This window comes from Morus notabilis, unplaced genomic scaffold, assembly GCF_000414095.1.
Source record: "Morus notabilis unplaced genomic scaffold, ASM41409v2 Scaffold666, whole genome shotgun sequence".
In the NCBI taxonomy this organism is placed as follows: domain Eukaryota; kingdom Viridiplantae; phylum Streptophyta; class Magnoliopsida; order Rosales; family Moraceae; genus Morus; species Morus notabilis.
Window position 1 is genome coordinate 319,367 of NW_010359376.1, and position 19,698 is coordinate 339,064.

Sequence of the window (19,698 nt, forward strand, 5' to 3'; positions counted from 1 at the left end):
AAGAGTGGCACGGAGGGGCGCCAATCCAAAAGAGAAGGAAATGTTGATCCACTGGTCGCCCCCCACCGGACCTTCACTGACTAAATGCTCATTTCGTTGGTAATTATGCTTTTTACTGACGAAATTGTTATTTATGTGCTTCAAAAGCGCATAATCTTATCTATTGCAATTTTCTTATCATAACAAGGGTCACTACATCCTCATAGATATATCTTTGTCTTAAAGGGCCAACTTCTTATGCTCCTGTGGTCGATGCGGCAATAGACATTGTGGAGAAAAGTGGTGGCCAATACCATGTATTGGTTATTATTGCAGATGGCCAGGTTTAAACTGAAAAGATTTCCTCTACAAAATATATGTTTCTCACATATATGACCTTGTTAAGCATGATTTTGTTTCTTCTTTTGCGAAAGGTTACAAGGAGTGTAAACACGCGTGAGAACGAATTGAGTCCGCAAGAGAAGGAAACAATCAGAGCGATTGTTGATGCAAGGTTGTCCCTCGAGACATTTTCTTGGCCTTATAGTCTTATCTCATCTCTTCATATTTCTGACAGTGAATGTTCATACTAAGTACAGCTTTTGTTTGCACTCATTGCTGCAAAGATCTTGGGCAATAAGTCTTTTGGTTTAAGCTATCACAATAAATATGACAATTTGAAAAATTTTGCGTAACCAGTTCATATCCGCTCTCCATTATTCTTGTCGGAGTTGGGGACGGACCTTGGGAAGACATGAGGAATTTCGATGATAAGATCCCTGCACGTGATTTCGATAACTTTCAGGTATGGCATTAAGGTCTGAAAGTTTAAACTTTGATTATGTATGCATTCAGTTTACATTGTCACACACAAGATATGTTAATTTTCTTACTCCTTGTTCTGTTTCTTTCATGTAGTTTGTTAACTTTACTGACATTATGACTAAGAGTACAAGTTCTTCAGACAAAGAAACAGCTTTCGCTCTAGCTGCTCTTATGGAAGTCCCAATCCAATATAAAGCAGCAGTTGAGTTTGGTATTCTTGGGTAGGATTCGAAACTGAAGTGCTTAACGCCATAAAATTTTTCTTTTTCCTCCCTTGCTGATTAGTTGTAGAGAGTTCTTCAAGCATAAAAGGAGACATTGGCTTCTTCAGAAACACCACTTGACTGAAATTTGTCTTTGCATATTTTTCTGATTCATGTCCATTCTATCGGACAAAAAGACGGACAACAGGAAAGGCGAAGAAGGTTGTTGCGCGCCCTCCACCAGCTCCTTATTCACGTCCTTCACTGCCACGCCAACTGAGCAACTCTCCAGCAGACGCAGCAGATGAACGAAGTCAGATGGTATGTGAACAATCTAAGCTAGCATACTTAACTACTGCTGTAATATAGACTTTGTGCTCTAATTTCTTGGCTGTTGGTAGATAAAGAGAAGTGAAAGAGAGTGAATAAATTCAATCTGACGTTTACAAGGCATATAGGTTTTCCCACTGTTTTAATATTTCTGATATGTTTGTTTTAATCCAATTTGAAATACAGGTATGCCCAATTTGCCTGACTAATGGGAAAGACTTGGCTTTTGATTGCGGACACATGGTGAGATCCTTACAACAATTTACTACTAAGTATTATCTGCTGTTTCTATGCAAAACTGCAGCCAGATCCATACTCTCAAATTTTAATAGCTATATGTTGTTGCAGATATTTTAAAAATTTTTGGTGAAAATATATATTTCAATTAATTATAAGTAGCATAACGTCAGACTTCTTTTTTCACATGGATTTATTCCCCCCATTTTGTGCATCGTATAACTAGTTAAACTTCTTAAACAATTATTCTTTAGTAACTGTGCTAGCCTTTGATTCAACAACTTATGAAATTAGGCATTAAAATAGTTCTAATAGTATTGAAAAGGCAGTGATTTTTCTTCTGTTGCTTAACTTCTCTGCCTTAAGTGAAAAAGAAGTTGACAACAATCGTTTTATTGCAGACGTGTAGAGACTGTGGGGCAAGAGTGTCCGTATGTCCCATTTGCCGCAAACCGATCAACAGCCGTCTAAGGGTGTTTACCGGTTGACGACAACAAGGCATTGTTTCATTCCTCAGTTTGCAAACTGTGTTCTTTGATCTTCCTTGCTTTCCCACTCAAACGCACATTCCTGTTTCTGTAACTCATATGCTTATGTGTGTATGCATAAAGTACATGTACAGGCATATATTTATGCACGGTATAAAGCTCTATCTGTCATTTATAATGTCAAATGTCAGTTGTAATTCTAATATCCTAAATCCAGCATGAGCAGTCTCGTTGTGTTATCGTTTTTTTCATTTCATATGCTTTGCTTGTCCAATAGAAATAATGAGAAACATGAAGTTTCTGGAGCTGTACGGGAAAACAACTAAGGGCTTGTTCTTTTGAGTAAAAAACTCAAAAAAAGACGACTCGAATTACAACTTTATTCGAGTTTATATTCTTTTAAATTTGAACTCGAGTTTAAACTCGAGTTCAAATTTGAGTTTGGGACTAAAACTCGAGTTCAAGTTTCCTCTTCAACTCGAGTTTAGAAACTCGAACTCAAATTAATAAACAATGTTTTTTCTATTCTTAAAAATGCTATAACTTTTTCGTTTTAATTCTGATTGAGATGATTTTTTTTTTCTATGTGTTGATAACGAAAAAATGAATAAAACCACACCCATATACCCTATTAAAATTTTTCATCAGTATTGAGTTTTTATTAAAATACTATCTAAATACAAATTCAAGTTTTGACTCACTCAAACACAAACTCAAAAAAATTCTTATCTCAAACCATAACTCAAATGTACATAACCAAACACAAACTCAAATTATAACTTCAACTCAAATTATAACTCAAATTCAACTCAAGAATTATACTCAAGTTAAACTCTAAAAGAACAAGCCCTAATGTTTTCGAAATGGCCTCTTTTTACCCATATTCAGACTGATGAAAAAGGTTTCAGCCTTAATTTAACAATACATCTATAGAAAATTTAATAAACCAAGGTGTTTATTTTTTATCTTCAGTTTTATTAACATAAGTACACATACATAGGGCTATACAAAAGATCAAACCCGTCTCAGAAACTAACACACCGAACCCATGAAGTCGATGTAGCATTGGAAAACTGACATTGGTGGGTTGAAACCAAAATCGACCAATGCGACTGCCGTCGTCGCCAGGTTCTCCATAGTCTCGGGCTTGTGAAGAAGCCTAGTCATTGCCCCCAACGACCAAAACCCTTGTGTCATCCTCTGTCCCCTATTTTCTAGTTTCTCAGCAAGTCTGACTCTTAAAATCAATAGATCTGAAGACTGATGGGTCGGGTCGCATTAGTTTCACCTCACAAGGCGATTCAGTTGCATTTTCAATAACAATGAAAACTCGAGGAGCTCTGTTTAAGATGGGATTTAACTGGAAACCACCCAAACCCGAACTATTTACACTCCCAACATAGATGAATAGGCGAAGCAGCCAATAGTAGTCTGTTCTCGCCTATCAATAATAGGTTGCTTCCAAGCTCAAACCATTTGACTTCAATTACTATTATGACAGAGATCAAAGTAAGCTTGCATAGAATATAACACAGATGTCGGATGGCTTGCCGGATCTCGATGGATTAAGATGTCATATGACATCCAAAACTACTCGGACATGGAACAAACTGTTAAATCACTAATTCTCCCAAAAGCTTAAACTATCAGACGGTGGGCCAACAACTGTTTTTCATACTAACACGATCAATCTCTGAAAATAAACGGCAGAAAGAATAGCTTAAACAATCTCCAAAATTTGTTCACAATAATTTTCGAAAGGACTAGCTTGAATGCCTTTTATATTTACGTAACTCAGAGAAATTTTTTAAAGACGACTTATATGCAAACTATTCCTACCAGTACTACCCGTTTATGAAGGCAAGATCATATCAAAATCATGTAAACATCAAATAGCATGTAAATTTCATAGAATAGGACGAAGATCCTACTTTTCATGGCAACGTGTTGTTTTGAGGCATTTTTTATGTCGCACCGACGAAGACTACTTTCTCAGAACAATTCTGTGAAAAACTGTCTGGGAAGCACTTCCAAACAACCCCGAACTACAAAGTCAATTCATGAACATGACAGAAAAGACGACATCCTCAACTATTGCTCATAAATCGTACTATCCTACGTTCAGTGCTTTCCTCCTCCATAGTAGGATTTAGGAATTAAAAAAAAAAAAAAAAAACACTACATCCTCGACGAATGATTATAAAATAAATAAAAATGGAACAAATGTCAAGGTAAGTGAAAACACTTTCCAAAAGCTTGAATGAAATCGTATTCAAACCCAACATCAACATGTTTTAGCCTAACCTCAAATGGAAAATCATTCAAACAAAGATATTTATAGCATCAAAATAACAGGGGAAGGGGAAAGGAAAGAAACACTGCTAATTTTTATAACGAGGTTTTTCTTCTGACATAGCAGAAATTCGTATTAAACATAGATATGAAAACAAAATGAATAGCTACAACCCACAAAATTGTAGTACTTGGCTTGACATGATCAGAGTGAACAAGTAACCAAACCAACACTAAATCCAAATCCACATCTAACATCGAATTCTGATATTATGATGATTTCTTTCCTATATATAGCTACTTACTTCTTGGGCAATTGCTTGTTTTCATCCTCCTTGTTGTTGTTGTTGTTGTTGTTGTCAGGTTTAGGAATTGGCTGGATTCTGACATAGGGTTTTCTGGTCAAGGTCTCTCCTCTCAGCGCCGCAACATAACGATCATTTGTGTCCTCTTTCCTCTGCAGCTCTCCCAGAAACTCCGCCAATCTCTCCCGATTCACTTGCCCCATCATCTGATTTTATGATTTTGGATTTTGATTTTGTATGTGAGATTAGGAAGGAAAAATAAAAAAGAATTATACAAACACAACAATCATAATACGATTATCATATGCATAAATTATAATAGAAGAAATTAATGCAATTGATGATGATGAAATCAAAATCAAAATCAAAAATTAAAAAAAAATGAAATGTTTGCGTACGAGAGTTTCGGGACGGGCTTTCTGGCGGAGTTGGGCCTCAAGGTGTTCGCTGCGGGAGGAGGTGAACTGCATGACGCAGTAGCCGATTACGCCTGGAACGACGCCGCACACGGTGGCGAACGCCAAGAAGAATGGCTTTGAGTCCCTGCTCTTCCTCACTATCCACCTCCATGTCCCGCTCTTCTCCCACAGTATCGACATCTCTCTCTCTCCTCTCTCACTCTCCTCTCTCTCTCTAGAATTCCACAGAATTTTTTCCAAGAGACTCCTTTATTGAGTATGAGGGTCCAGATTCTCCTTGGGCCTCAATTTCTTAGGCCCACTTATTCCTCTATTGGCCCATCTTTTTTACATTTTACATCGAAAAAACAGAATACCACTCGGTACAAAAAATTATTAATTCACTCCACTAAAAAATAGATAATTGTCGTTCGTTAGTTTTGAGTCGTTAAACCTACTATTTCTTGTAGTGACCCATTAAATTTTAAAACGTACTTATTGTACGTTCTGAATTACGTACTTTAAAAAAAAAATCTAACCGACCCATTACATTGTATAGATTTTCCCTTCATTTTCTCTCTCTCAATGGTCTCTAGCCAACTAATATTTTTAGATGGAAAGACATTTCATAAACCCCGAATATCATACTCAATCAAATCATATTAATATTTTCGTTCAAAAAATTAATAAAATCAAGATGGAAGGAAAAAAATTAGAGATATATCATAGTTTGGGAGCACTATAAGTACATTTAAAGTTCAAGAGATATGTTGACACACGTGACAAAAGAGAGAGAATTTATAAGTATTTATGTTAAAAGAGTTAATGGAATAGCAAAGTTGGAGACATGTCATAGTTCGGAGGGCACACCATATATGTTTTAAAGTTCAGAGGGCATGTTGACACAAGTGATAAAATTCATGGAATGTATAAAATTTGTCCTATTTATATATTTTACTTAGGGATTAAATTTAATTAAACTTTTAACATAGGGATTATTTCTAAAGAGATAAGATAATTCAGTTTCCTTTGATGACACAAAGTTAACAATATCCATTCAAATTTTAGCACGGGACTATTTATGAGATACTTTTTGAGTGTAGGGATTATTTTTGAGACAAAATTGATTACAGAGATTAATTCTAGAGAGAGAAAAAAGATAAGGGACTGTTTATGAATTTATTCCTCTAAAATTTAACAGGATATTAACAAAGATACTAAATTTAAGACATTTGAAGAGTTAAAAGATTCATGAATTTATTCCTTCAAAATTTAACGGAATAGTAACAGAGAGACTACATTTAAGACATTTAAAAAGTTAAAAATTTAAATTCGTATATAATTATTTTCAATACAGGGACTAATTGTAAAAAAGGAAAAAAATTTAAAGACTTCTGATGGATTTAACTCTTATCATATTAATCGGAGCTAAATTTTTGTCATGAAAGTTACCTTTCTTTTGTAGTGATTATATTATTAGTATCAGAAAATAGGAGAATGAGGCAAATAAAAGAAGTATGTTACAAAATTACTAGGAATTTTTGTTTTTTAAAAATGAACCGACCCAAAAAAGGAGGAAAGGAAAGAGGAAAATCAACAAGACTAAAAAAGAAAAAAAATTAGAGTTATGTAAATTAAAAAAGTGCTAGTGATAGTTCAATTATTTGCATTACCAACCTTAGCTAATTTTGTTGGTTTTTGGCTCTATTATTGTGTTTTTATTGTGTCTTTCTATTATTTTTGTACGTTTATGCTAATTAGGAATAAAAGGTCTTCAAAAGAGCTTAAAGGAGTGCAAATAGAGTTAAATCAGCATTTTAAAGCACTACAACGGGGCTAAAAGAACTCGCTGCAGTGAATTGATCAGTTTGAGCAACTTCAAAACCTGCTGTAGTGCCTTTCTGAGGTGCTGCAGCTCTTCTACGATTCCTGAAAAGCCGCTGCAGCGGGAAAAACACCCGTTGCAGTGGGTTTGTCTGCGCTGTTAGGGTTTTCTTAAAAATTCTAATAGCGCTGTAGCGGGTAAGTGATATGCTGCAGCACCTCCACGCATTATGCAATCATTTAAGGCTTCATTTGTACTGATTTTAAGGGGAGTATAAATAGAAATGAGTTAAGAATCACTCGGCGACACTTGGAAACACAAAAAACAAAACCAAAAGAGGAAAATATGATGTTTTGGAGAGCATGCTTGGAGTTTGGACGAGAGCTTGAAGATTTGGAGTTTGTTCTTCAACAAGTTTTATTTCCTTCTTCTCCTTTCTCTTTTATCTTCCAGAATTAGTATTTTTCTTGATTGTGTGCAAACCATGGATATGAGATTTGGATTGTTTATGGTTTATGCTATGGGATTATTGATGTATACTTCTAGTTAAACTCTTTAGAGTTAGGAGTTTGATGTAGTTTTATTGTTGTTACGTTATGAAAAATTATATATGCTTGTTAATGTATTTTCACTTCAATGCATTTGTGTTTCTCTATGCTTATTGTCTAATTTGATTATCCATTGAATTAGAGATATAGATGTGTAGATTTAGGTTCGGAAGAGTTACTTTCACATATTGGATTTGGGAAAGCACAACCTACAATTAGTTGAGTTCGGGAGGTCAATTAATTCTGGTAATCAATATTAGGTTGCTTAATGAATGCTTGATTTGGTTAGGCTAATAGGGATATTGTTTAATTGGGTCTTGCATACTATTTTACTCGGCACTCGGGGGAGAAGGAGCGAAATTATTTTCAAAAACTTAAGATTAATGAATTGAGTGAAATTAGTTAACAAGCTTAAGAATCGAATTAGCATAGCTCGGTAGGATGAAATCGGATCCCTAGCCGCCTTTATACTATCAGAGTTCCTTTCGATCCCTTCTTGTTTCGAAATTACTTCTTTACTTGCTTTGTTAGTTAATTTTATTGTTTTAATTGCTACAATCACTCAAATTTGATTGTCTAGATAAAGTTATAGTTATTGTAATTACGATATTTAATTTAACTTGTAAAAACTTAATCTCTATGAGACGATATCTGTATTTAGATACACTTTATTACTTTTGCGATTCGTTTACTTGTGAACACACACACTTCAATTGAATCAAAATCATTTTCACAAGTTTTTTGTAAACCAAAGAGAAAGGAGAGCAAGAATTCAAGCTACGACGGATGAACAGCTAGTTACTGTTAGCTTGAGTAAATAAGCTGTTTGTTGTAAAAAGAGGGTTATAATCCCTATAATTTGTGGAAAAAATCAGTGTATGTACTGTTAAGATCGACCAATTATTACTAGTGTTTCTGCGAAAGCACGATTCTAAGGCTAGCTGCCTATTTGATTTTTGCACATGCATGTACTATATTATACCAGTGGTGCACTTGTAATTAACAAAGAAAAATATTTAAGAGTATCATCGAAATTAAGCAGTACTACTATCGCAAATAGAAAATGAATTCTATCTGTAAATTTTATAGTGTGGGTAAGTAGTATTTACTCAACATTACGAGTGCACTATCATTAACAAATGAGCCTGAAGTCTTTTATGCTACGAACCTAAACTACTCCTCTTGAGACTTTAATATATATATATATATATATATATATATATATAATCCAGTAGTACATGATGTCTTGCACTTTATTATTGGAATGTGACTACCAAACGCCAATATATGTATCACAGATGTATATATGAATATGGATTTAGGGTAGCAGAACCCACATGAAAGCTACAAATCATACCTGGGAACAAAAGCCAAGAATCTGCAGAACATGATCATCTTTTTGTCTTTTGTGGGCACAAACTAAAATGTAAAATGATAGGCGGAGCCGACAATTTGGGAATCTAATGCTTTCACAACTAATACATATACACATACACATACATGTACATATACATATAATACATATATATATATATATATATATTAGACAACCTCGTAGATCACCACACTGATCTACAGTCTTCCACAAGCCCATTGCCCCATGTATGCCCACCCTTTGGCCCCTCTGTTTGCTTTATCACTTAATTTTGCTTTCCTTTATTATATTTCTTTTTTTTTCTCTTCTGGTCCAGAGGATGATCGTGTGAAAGGTTGCATGGCTTTAGGGCTCCGTTTAACATACACCTCTCTCTCTCTCTCTCTCTCTCTCTCTCTCTATGTCCTGTTTACTTATTTATTTATATTTTTTAATATCTCTCTCTTTATTAATATAAAATGAATAAAACCCATGTGATTTATAGAGCTAGGAACGTGGCAAGGACAAATTTATGTGTGATATATATAGCTAGAAAGAATCATATAAATGTGGGAACTTGTGGGCGGGGTGAGGGCATGAATCCCCACATTTTCTTTTTACTACAACTTTAATCGGTAAGAGCATATGCGATTGGTAAAATAGATGAGTTTGGAATCTCAAATGATCTTTAATACTCTTTATGCAAAATCAAAACGCTCCCCGGCCCTTAGTACTACACATTCTTCCATGATAAGTCGCATAAAAAAGATTGACGACATTAGTTAGCTGTTGATTTCTGCGGGTCGAAAATTGTGAGCCAGACGGTTGATAAAGATTAAAGACTATAGTATTGAAAAGGTCTTTCGGCAAAACACCTTAAACCACTTCTCTCTCTCTCTCTCTCTCTATATATATATATATATATTTGTATGTATGTATATATTTATATATATATTTATCTTACCCTCTTCTCTCTCTCTCCCAATGCAATTGGCCAAGTACAACTCAAACTAGAACGATGGCTGAGGTGTAAAAAACCACATGCCCTAACGAAATATGTATTACGTACTATATTATGTAAGTTGGTGATCATCAATTATTGTGGCTTAAAACTTCAGTTTTCTTTCCATTGGGAATGAAACTATATAGTGGATTACTGAACTGAATAAGTATATGTATCTGTACTTCTAGCTTAAAGTTCATATAACTGTTTATATATTCAGCCCAAAAAAATGCGCCAAATAATTTATTAATGTTTATGTATCCATTTCCAAACCTAGCAATATTTCTCTTTGTATAAGTGGTGGGAGAGAGAGAGAGAGAGAGAGAGAGAGAGAGAGAGAGAGAGAGAGAGAGAGCAGTCAAAGATTTTGTGTTGTAATCATTAAAGTTGTTAAGTATGTCTTTACCCAAGTGAAAATGATATTTTAAGAAAAGGAACTAAAGGGGCCAGTAAACAGAGACGATAAAAAATTGGCAAAAATTAAAAGAAAAAAGGAAAAGTGGTTTTGGATGACAATTGGAAAAATAAAAGAGGGGGTTCTACAGAAAGCAAAAGTAGAGTGTGACGGTGTGCCAGGTAGATTTATTCGAGGATGATGCTGGGCCCCTCTTTAGAAGTCATTAAGCTGCTCTTGTGATAAAAGACTTCTTTCCCGTTTGATATATATATATATATATGTACCAGTTTATATAAATAATAATGATTAAAAGAACATTACTATCCTTTCTTATTAATTTCTTTCTTTCAGTGCCTGATTTCTCTGTTTGTTTCTGATCTCTCGCTTTGATTTGCATGAGGTGATTAATTACACATATAAGAAGGTGGAAATCTAATGGATAAGTACATTTATTTTCAGGTTCTATCGGATGAATCTGAAATTTACAATATCAAAAAAATTTTGTCATCTTAAATCGAAATTCAAATATACATACGCATAGTCGGGTTGACTCGGTTGCAAAGTTGTTAGATTCCTAATTTAGTGGAATTTTGATAACTATTGGAGACTCCTAAAATAAAGGCCACTACTAAAAAAATATAACGACACTTTTAATTTTTCTGATATGTGACATTATCTTTCCATTTCTCTCTCACCTTCCATATACGCGTTCAATATTTGTGGTTTTTGGACTGTCAAAAATAATGAATGTTCTTCTAATATTTACACACCGTGAGCACACGAATGTCATAAAATTATCGTGACAAATTCTAAATTAGTTCAGATCAAAATTCAACACGGTAGGTCATTATTTTTTATCCAGTAGACCGAGAATCTGACCTGACACGTCATGGTATACAATTTTGACACTAACCATACAAAATTCACTACCAATATCAGATTAAGATAAAGGATTAACTTCACTTTCGACCCCCAAGTTATGTTATTCGTCTCTTCTTTGGCCCTTCATTAAAAATAAAAAATAAAAAAACTGTTTAAAACTCAATAGAATCAACGGTGCGAGTCTTACATGCTTTGTTAATTAAGATAAATTAAACTAATCGTGCTTTTAAGTTGTATTCAAAGAAATTTAATTCTCATATACTTTGTTAATTATTAAACAAGCTCGTGGAGAGAGAACTTAATTTTTATTTTCGTTTCTTTTTCTTATGAATTTATTTAGGAGTGATTTATTTGAAATACCCTTTATTAACTAAGCGCGTAATAATGACTTTTGTGATTGAATGGCCAAACTCGGGACAAGAAGTGTTGTTTAGGGTGCAATTCGTAATGTTTTGAAGGTTGGAGGTGAAAATGGGACAAGGAACACAATTTTAGGATAAAAATAAAATAAATGTAAGATAAATTCAAAAGAGTGGTTCTATTCACACACCTTTAATTACTCCTCGCACCTCCTTTTAAATGCTCACCCTACGCAATTTAAAAATGATTAAACTTATTTTTTACAAACTTCTATTATTTTAAAATTACCCATATCTATTTTCATAAGATTAATAATTCTTTACCGCTTCAATTTTATTTTCACACTCATAATTTCATTTTAATTTGTTACTTTAGTATTTATAATTTCTCTATTTCTCTATGTTTTTTTTGGTTGAAGCTTTAGGCATGAAATCTTTTTTTTTTTCATATATAAAGAAACTAATCTATTATTTTTTTATAGAAATATAAAGGATTTATCTATAATTTCACAAGTAAAAGTCATTTTACTCATACAAAAGCTGAACAATATGCACAGAATGATTTTGAATTGTCTTGTAATATCCTTTCTTTCTAAACAGCTAAAAAAAGTAATTACAAATGACAAAAGAAATAAAAAATAATGCAAAATGGTAAAACAAGATAAGCAAAGAAAATAATGAAACGAAAAAAGTAAGAAATCCATGCAACTTTATAAGAATAAAAAACGAAATGATTAGCAAAAAGAATAATCACTGTGAAATGAAAAAAAAAAAAGCGACAGAGCAGCTGTCAAACAAAAAATAGTAAATGAAAAGTTATATTAATATTATTGGGATAGAGCATATGGGTATGTGAGGAGAGAAAAAAAAATCTCATCATTAGTTTCTTTTTAATAATAAAATTTAATTACATAATTAAGTTTATTATAATTGTCTATTTTTGTCATTTTATGTGAGAATATTATATAAGTTGTGTGAATAGAACCATCCAATTCAAATAATAAAATTTGACTTTTATAGATATCAAATTTGTTTTTGACGAACAAATTTGCTAAAACGATAAAACTAGTAATTCTAGTTTAAAACCCTAATTTTGGACTCTGACTTTCTTTTTAGAGTATATAAAGATTCATGGGGGAATGAAAGAAATAAAATATTTCAAAAATGAAACAAAACTTAATAGCATAACTTTTGAGATATAAAAATTAGTAGTATATATATTTTGCACAAACAAATAGAAACTCCGAAATACCCCCCAGTTTATTCTCCTCCAAGAATTACCCTTGTTGTAGTTACTATATATTTTCACTTATATATATAATTCTAATAAATTTCATTTGCTGTAATTTATTTTATTTTCTTCGGTAGAGTATAAAATATGCTTACAATTAATTTTAAACCATGTTATTTGTTATAATTAATTTCAGAAAGCTACTATTTACTACAATTTTCAAAGATGACAATTTCGTGTTGCTGAACGAACCTATGTGCGAAGAGGTAGAAATAGCATCTGGCTAAGATCTCAAACATAAATGGGTGTTTATGTCCAAATGTAGTGTTTGTATGAACCGCCATGTCAATTGTGGGATATCGGATGTCCTAGCATGAGCTACAATTTTGTAACAATTTCCTTATGATAGGGCGACTTAGGTAGAGCTGCTACTTAATAGAAGACGAGATTTGCAGCGTCATTTAGCTGGGAAAATGGGCCGCCGTAGACGACGATTGTGGAGTGTGGTGGAATGTTAGATACTAATATTGTCACATAGGATATAAAATTTAAAACGATTAGTGGGTTTATTAACCATCGTGTTCCCACCCCTTACAAGCGAGTTTTGTAAGGGTGAATTCTAACTAATGGGTTTGTAAACCCCAACTCCCCCTCTCCAAAAAGAGAGAGAGAGAGAGAGAAAAAAAAAAAAAAAAAAAAAAAAAGGACAAGACTACAAAAGCTTTGAATCGAAATATTACGTTTGTCTCCAAAATCAATTGCAATATATGTCACGGCTTCAATTTCAATACCAAATGCGATATTATTCAAGCTAGCTTGCAAGTCTAATTGTGCAAACGACGAGAATGGTGATGCTTTATTTTACGGATTCACAAAATCGTGCATGAAAATTATAGCTCTGATACCATATATACATATAAATTTAAGAACAAAAATAGGGTCAAAAGAAAGTCAGGGTTTCTTATTGAACACTTGTATATAATGAAATATACTAGAAAAAAAGGTTATATAGAGTAATTGGAGGAAATAATTAAAAGACTAATCTATCCTTAATGATAAAAGAAAACTATCCCTTAATCAAAAAAGATAACAAAATAGATAAGAATTATAATGTAATTTAACCGAACAAGAAAGAGATGTAAAATGTAGATAGAGAATACATAAGCAAGGATAGAAACATATAGTATCATCATAGCTAGGATAGAAGCACTTTTGCATGACATTGTAAAAGTGCGCGCAATGATAGACGCAATTTTTTTCTTGTAATTATTTAATATTGTTTGCCTAAATCTCTACACACGCTTAAGACACGACATAGTTTTGATTAGAAAAATAACAACGATCATATACCCAAATTAAATATGTGCACATGATCACATATCACTTACTCATAATTTAAAACATAATATTTCATTTCTTGACACTCCTAATTGAATGATATGATCCACAAAAGAATGAACGAAATGAGAAATTATAATATAGGCCAATCAATAATTACGAAATAAAAAGCCATATTGAGAAATGATAACGTCATTGATAATAATTGTTTTAATTTTCTATAGTTTAGTAAGCAGTAGGTATACTTAACGGCCTAGCAAACAATTTGATATGATATGCATGGCATAAATACTTTAGACGATACGTATGATTACAATAGTGATTAAAAATTATAATAAGAGAGGAGGTAGCTCGATCTAGGACATAGTATTGCGTGTTGTAGGCCATGGACGGTCGGGTGGCCCACGCAGCTTTTAGTGTGGGGCCTCCAATTTTTTGTCAGTTTCTGAGCAGACAAAAGCTGAGAAGCTTCTTATCCTCCCTCTGGGTTTTCACACTATGCCTCACACATAGAATCTCCCCTAAAGCCAAAGTACTATTTACCCCTATAAATATCATGTATGCCAGAAATATTCCTTTACACTTTTACCCCCATTTCAGCGTCATAATTACCCTGTCTACCACTCCCACTGATGAGATATTGTTTACTATCTCATCAATATATAGAGGAGTGGAGATAATTTTGTAGTAAATAAAAGGGCATTTTCAAAAGCTTTGATCCCCCAACAGTGTCTTATTTAATCCCATGTTCTACAAGACAGTTTTAGTTCACGTTCTCCAGGTTTGTTCTCTTCTAGCTCACTAGTACTGCATCTCTCTCTCTCTCTCTCTCTCTCTCTCTCTCCACTGCAGCAATGGCACCCATGAGTCTTCCTCCGGGGTTTAGGTTCCATCCAACAGATGAAGAGCTGGTAGCTTATTATCTAGATCGAAAAATCACAGGTCAAACGATCGAGCTCGAAATTATTCCAGAAGTTGACCTCTACAAATGTGAGCCATGGGATTTACCAGGTACTTATATTAGATATAATGCACAAATATTGTAGTAGATGCCCCCCCCCCCCCCCCCCAAAAAAAAAAAAAAAAAAAAACTTCTCTGAATATATGTACAAGTGTACGTGAATAATATATTATATATGTGCATATATAGAAGATACAAATTTCTTTAACTTGAGCAAACCCTAACTAATTGTTGACACTAGTTTTCTCTTTTAATTTCCCTTTTGAATAAATTGTATAGACTCAATTAAGCATATTGATTTGAATTACAGATAAGTCGTATTTGCCGAGCAAAGACATGGAGTGGTATTTCTACAGCCCTAGGGACAGAAAATACCCTAATGGGTCGAGAACGAATAGGGCGACAAGAGCTGGTTACTGGAAGGCGACTGGGAAGGACCGGCCGGTGCAGCCGCAGCGCCGACCGGTCGGAATGAAGAAGACATTGGTTTATTACAGAGGAAGAGCCCCACATGGCATCAGGACTAACTGGGTTATGCATGAGTATCGTCTCATTGAAGACTCTCTTTCTGGCGCTGCTTCCTCAACTTTAAAGGTACGGATATATTTATATGTATAGATTGTTATATATAGCATACATTTAAATACATATATATATATATATATGTTGGCAATAGTAAAAAGTAGTGGCTGTAATAATTAACTAATCAAGTTATATGCAGCAGAACATCTTTGTTTACTCGTGACAATAACTTGAATAATACATTTCTGTTTATTCAAAAAGACAAAAAAGGAAATTTAAAACCCCTTCTTTTCTACTGTTTGATTAAATTCAGCCTGCTTGTCGGCTTCCTTTATACCCCAATTAAATACCCTGAAAGTTGGAGTGAAAATGGTAATATAAGAACAAGGCCAAAGAGGGAGGGATAACGAGATATCAGGCTTTTGGAAAAGGTCCAAGTGAAGAATTAGGGTTATATGAAGAAATAGTATGATGTTATCATGCTTTGTTTTCGCCTTTAATTTATATGTCTATCACATCATGTAGTACTTAATTCATTTTGTCGTTGCGTCTTGGATCTTTATAAAATCATCAATATAGTAATCTTACTAATTAATTAAATTACAAAGAGAAGTACGGGTCTTCCAAATTTGAACCTCTTTATATGATTAAGTGAAGAAGGCAGGCTCTGATCAGGAGAATTTGAATTTGACCTTTCTATTACACTATGGATATATATATATATATATATGTACAGTTTTGAGTTTTTTTTTTCTTTTCTTTTTCACTAGAGAGGATATATAAATGCAATGAATATAGATCATGATCCGTCTTTATGTTAATATCACGCTCCAATACTAAAGCAAATCTCTTTAGTTTCTGTTCTTTTTTTCTTTTCTTTCTTCTGCTTCTTTAATTTTCTTTATCCGCAAAAAGGAAGAGCTTATCAACATGATGATGATGAAAGAGTCTTTGGTTCTAGGCTTTAGGTGTACTTCCTATTAACTTTCTTTTAGACTTTAGCATCACGTATTTCTGCTTCTTTTTTGTTTTTACCCTTCTTTCTCTATAGTTGCTTTTATTTGGATCCTTGTTTCTTACTTCTTACAAATGAACATGAAAAGAGGCCAAAATTGATGCTAAAAGATTTTAACGGATCATGTTTTATATTTTTAATTTATGTACATCCTCAGGATTCTTATGCACTGTGCCGAGTCTTCAAGAAAACAATTCAAATACCAAAGAGTAACAAAGACGAAAAGTCGAACAATAGTGCGAAAACAGAAAAGGAATCTGCTGCCACAGCAAACGAATCTAGCGGCGGCTTTGATCAGATCTCCAGAGGAACCGAAAATGAAGATGATCAAAATTTCAACAATGACTATTTTCCGAATAAAACCTTGTTTCCTTCCGAAACCTCTTCTTCGGATCTCACTCAAGGGACACCAACCGAAACCGGGGTTGCAGATGATTTGCAGGCCCCTTTTGCTTCTGATAATGAAGCAAACAGTACGGCTGATTTGTATTCTTATGGTGTTGATTGTTCCTCCAATCTTATTGAGGTACGTATAAATTACATCCAAAAATGATATTTCACCCAAAAAAAAAAGAAAAAAAAAGATGCCATAATAATGACTGTTTTCAAGAATCTTCTTCTGGATTTTTGTTCTTTTGTTTTGAGGATAAAAAATAAAGGGCAAGATATCATTAGCTCCTTTGCCAACAATACATTTTCAGCAATAAGATCTGCTTTAATATTGATGCTTTTTCATCACTAGGGGCTTCATGTTCACAACTCTTTAGGGTTTATCATAATATTATATATACATGTATATATTTTGTGTCTATTTATGTATATATTTATGGTAATAACTTTGGAGAGAACATACTAGCTAGTCTTGCACATTAATCATCATGATGGCCATGTTCAAACAAGTGAAAATCATATGGCGACGGCATGATTGATTGGTCAACAGGAGTTGGGAATGGCCCACAAAACAAGCCCCTTTGAGTTGTCTTTTTGATCTTAAAGTGACAAAAGTTTTAGCAAGTAATGAAACTCACTCTCTTTTCCTAAAGCTTCCCCTTCTTATAAAAATATCAATTACATTAATATTGCTGACTCAAAATGGCTTTCTTCACTGTCTTCCATAACTTCTTTTGACTGACTCAAATATCTTTCTCTCACAAGTGCTCCTCTTTGTACACCTCATAGCTAGGTCACCATCTCTAATCATCACATTGTCCTTTTCAGAAAACTATTTTTTCCCGTTTTGCACATTTGAACAAAAGTAAAGAAAAGATGCATGTTTCTTTTTTCTTTTTCTTAATTTACACTTCTCACGCTGAAAAAAGATACTGATAGTCTTCCATATAATTCCACAACAAAAAAGTTTTAGCTCCATATTTTGTGGCATTTGTTCCGGAGATTTTTTAAAATTCCCAAAAATATATCTGACGTGGCAATCCTTGTGATTTTTTTCCCCCACAAAATTTGACGTTCTGTAAATATTGTTGATATTGTCTAAATGTGCATTTTCATTGTAGGAAATTCAGATGTCAAACTATGAAAGCCTTCACTATCAACTTGCTTACCCACCTCTAGAATTGGAAGACTTCCCACAGATCAACTTGGGAGAAATGAAGCTACTGAAGTCCGAAACGACTGAAGAATGCATGTCGTACGACAAGTTCAGGGATTACATGAATGGAACGGTGGAGGATATTTTCTCTTTATGTTCTTCTTCTCATGAAAACTCAATTCCACTCCCCATGCAAGAAAATTAAGATACGTACTTCAACTGACCTAGATAACTTCACAATTATATTTTCATATATATATATATATATATACTCCAATTTATTGACATGAAGGGTAGAAAATCATGTTGGGGCTAAATTAATAACCAAAAAATGGTTGTCGTTTATTTTGCCAGCCACCATTATAAGGCCTACGTTTTAGTCTACTTCAACATACAAAGTTGAGTATAGTCACAGTATACAATCATTTCCTTTTTTATTTTTTATTTTTTATTTTTCTTCAAGAATTTTCTTTGTATTGGTGTTCTTGGATTTCGGAATTTGGTGGTGAAATAGTCAATTTTGAAAGAAAAATGGATAACCTGATGCATGCATGTAACAATATTATTACTATTGTATTCTCACGATCGAGTAATTCGTATGTGTTCTCTCCAACTTTTGTACTTCCAAACTTTCATTTTGCGATGCGCTAGAGGGAAAAAAAAAAAAAAACATCATAACAGTGAGGTAATCATGTATTACTTTGACCATGAGTTATACCATTAAATAAATGTAGAACTGAAGTGCAAGACTATGAATCAAATCAGGAAGCTCTGCCTACCCGCCCCGCCCCGCCGCCTAGGGAATCTTCTAGACCTAGAATAAGAGAGGTTCAAATTACGAAGAACGTTCTTTGTAGTATTAATCAAGATCATGCAACATATATTGTCAAATATTAATAAGAACATATTAAATTAGGCTATTCTTAACCTATTCTAAAAAAAAATGCAATAGTTTATAAACCACCATCTTAAATATGATATTTCTCTCATTCTTCCTTTGATATGAATATATATATATATATATATATATATATATCTATCCCTAGAATGTATGAGTCTTAATTTTATCTCATAGTACTCTTGATTACACTACAAGAAAGAGGGATATTAGCGATGACAAAAAGTCGTTGCAATAAATATAAAGTCGTCGCAAATGAATTTTTAGTGATCACTTGTCGTCGCAAACCTGTCTCTGCAATTGAATAGTCGCAAAAATAATTTTTGTGACAACAGCTTGTCGTCGCAATTATATTTGTGACGACAATCGTCGCTGCAATTATTTCGTCGGGTAAATCGTTAAGATGACATGGCATTAAGTATTTACGACGGTATTTTTTGAATTAAGTCGTGGCAAAAGACGCAGACTTAGCTGACGTTGCTTATATTTATTGCGACCACATTTGTCGTCGCAAATAATATTTTAATATTTTATTTATTTTTTTCTCATTTTAATAATTATAATAAATATAATTCATGATATAAATTATTATTAGAAAAAGTAATTAATAAAATAAAATAAAAATGTAATTATAGTAGAAATGTGCGGAAGTACAAATTGTTATATAAATAAAAATCTAATCAGAAGGATTCAGAGGCGGATGACCTGGACAGACATACGACACAGGAGAAGTAATCGCTGGGAAAGTCATGTTAGGGTGCA

The 19,698-nt window shown here is 33.4% G+C and overlaps 3 protein-coding genes across 3 annotated transcripts in view; 2 read left to right on the forward strand and 1 right to left on the reverse strand.

The window, feature by feature from the left end:
- The window catches only part of LOC21402177 (E3 ubiquitin-protein ligase RGLG4), an 8,542-nt gene extending 6,241 nt beyond the window's left edge, over positions 1-2,301 (forward strand). Inside the window, exons 5-11 of the mRNA XM_010094169.2 lie at positions 226-323; positions 414-493; positions 679-784; positions 898-1,025; positions 1,205-1,328; positions 1,524-1,580; positions 1,976-2,301. Of these exons, the coding sequence (XP_010092471.2) occupies positions 226-323; positions 414-493; positions 679-784; positions 898-1,025; positions 1,205-1,328; positions 1,524-1,580; positions 1,976-2,062 (680 nt within the window). The 3' untranslated portion in view covers positions 2,063-2,301. The remainder of the gene's footprint in view (positions 1-225; positions 324-413; positions 494-678; positions 785-897; positions 1,026-1,204; positions 1,329-1,523; positions 1,581-1,975) is intronic.
- A 766-nt stretch (positions 2,302-3,067) lies between these two features.
- On the reverse strand, positions 3,068-5,296 carry LOC21402178. The gene is made up of 3 exons (XM_024163059.1): positions 5,058-5,296; positions 4,660-4,865; positions 3,068-3,755 (listed from the first exon to the last, which is right to left on the reverse strand). The coding sequence occupies exons 1-3, from the start codon at positions 5,256-5,258 to the stop codon at positions 3,749-3,751; spliced, it is 414 nt and encodes a 137-aa protein (XP_024018827.1). The 5' UTR covers positions 5,259-5,296; the 3' UTR covers positions 3,068-3,748.
- A 9,552-nt stretch (positions 5,297-14,848) lies between these two features.
- Positions 14,849-18,423, forward strand: LOC21402179 (NAC domain-containing protein 86). Its single transcript, XM_010094171.2, has 4 exons — positions 14,849-15,005; positions 15,266-15,549; positions 16,650-17,018; positions 18,004-18,423. The coding sequence occupies exons 1-4, from the start codon at positions 14,849-14,851 to the stop codon at positions 18,241-18,243; spliced, it is 1,050 nt and encodes a 349-aa protein (XP_010092473.1). The 3' UTR covers positions 18,244-18,423.
- The last annotated feature ends 1,275 nt before the right edge of the window (positions 18,424-19,698 follow it).

What these genes read in the sequence shown, in the direction of transcription:
- LOC21402179 (XM_010094171.2), top strand. Translation starts at nt 14,849, where the DNA reads ATGGCACCCATGAGTCTTCCTCCGGGGTTTAGGTTCCATCCAACAGAT. An exon ending in TGAGCCATGGGATTTACCAG is followed by an intron (nt 15,006 to 15,265) that starts GTACTTATATTA and finishes TTTGAATTACAG; the next exon opens with ATAAGTCGTATTTGCCGAGC. An exon ending in GTTCCTCCAATCTTATTGAG is followed by an intron (nt 17,019 to 18,003) that starts GTACGTATAAAT and finishes TTTTCATTGTAG; the next exon opens with GAAATTCAGATGTCAAACTA.
- LOC21402178 (XM_024163059.1), bottom strand. Translation starts at nt 5,258, where the DNA reads ATGTCGATACTGTGGGAGAAGAGCGGGACATGGAGGTGGATAGTGAGG. An exon ending in AAGCCCGTCCCGAAACTCTC is followed by an intron (nt 4,866 to 5,057) that starts GTACGCAAACAT and finishes TCATAAAATCAG; the next exon opens with ATGATGGGGCAAGTGAATCG.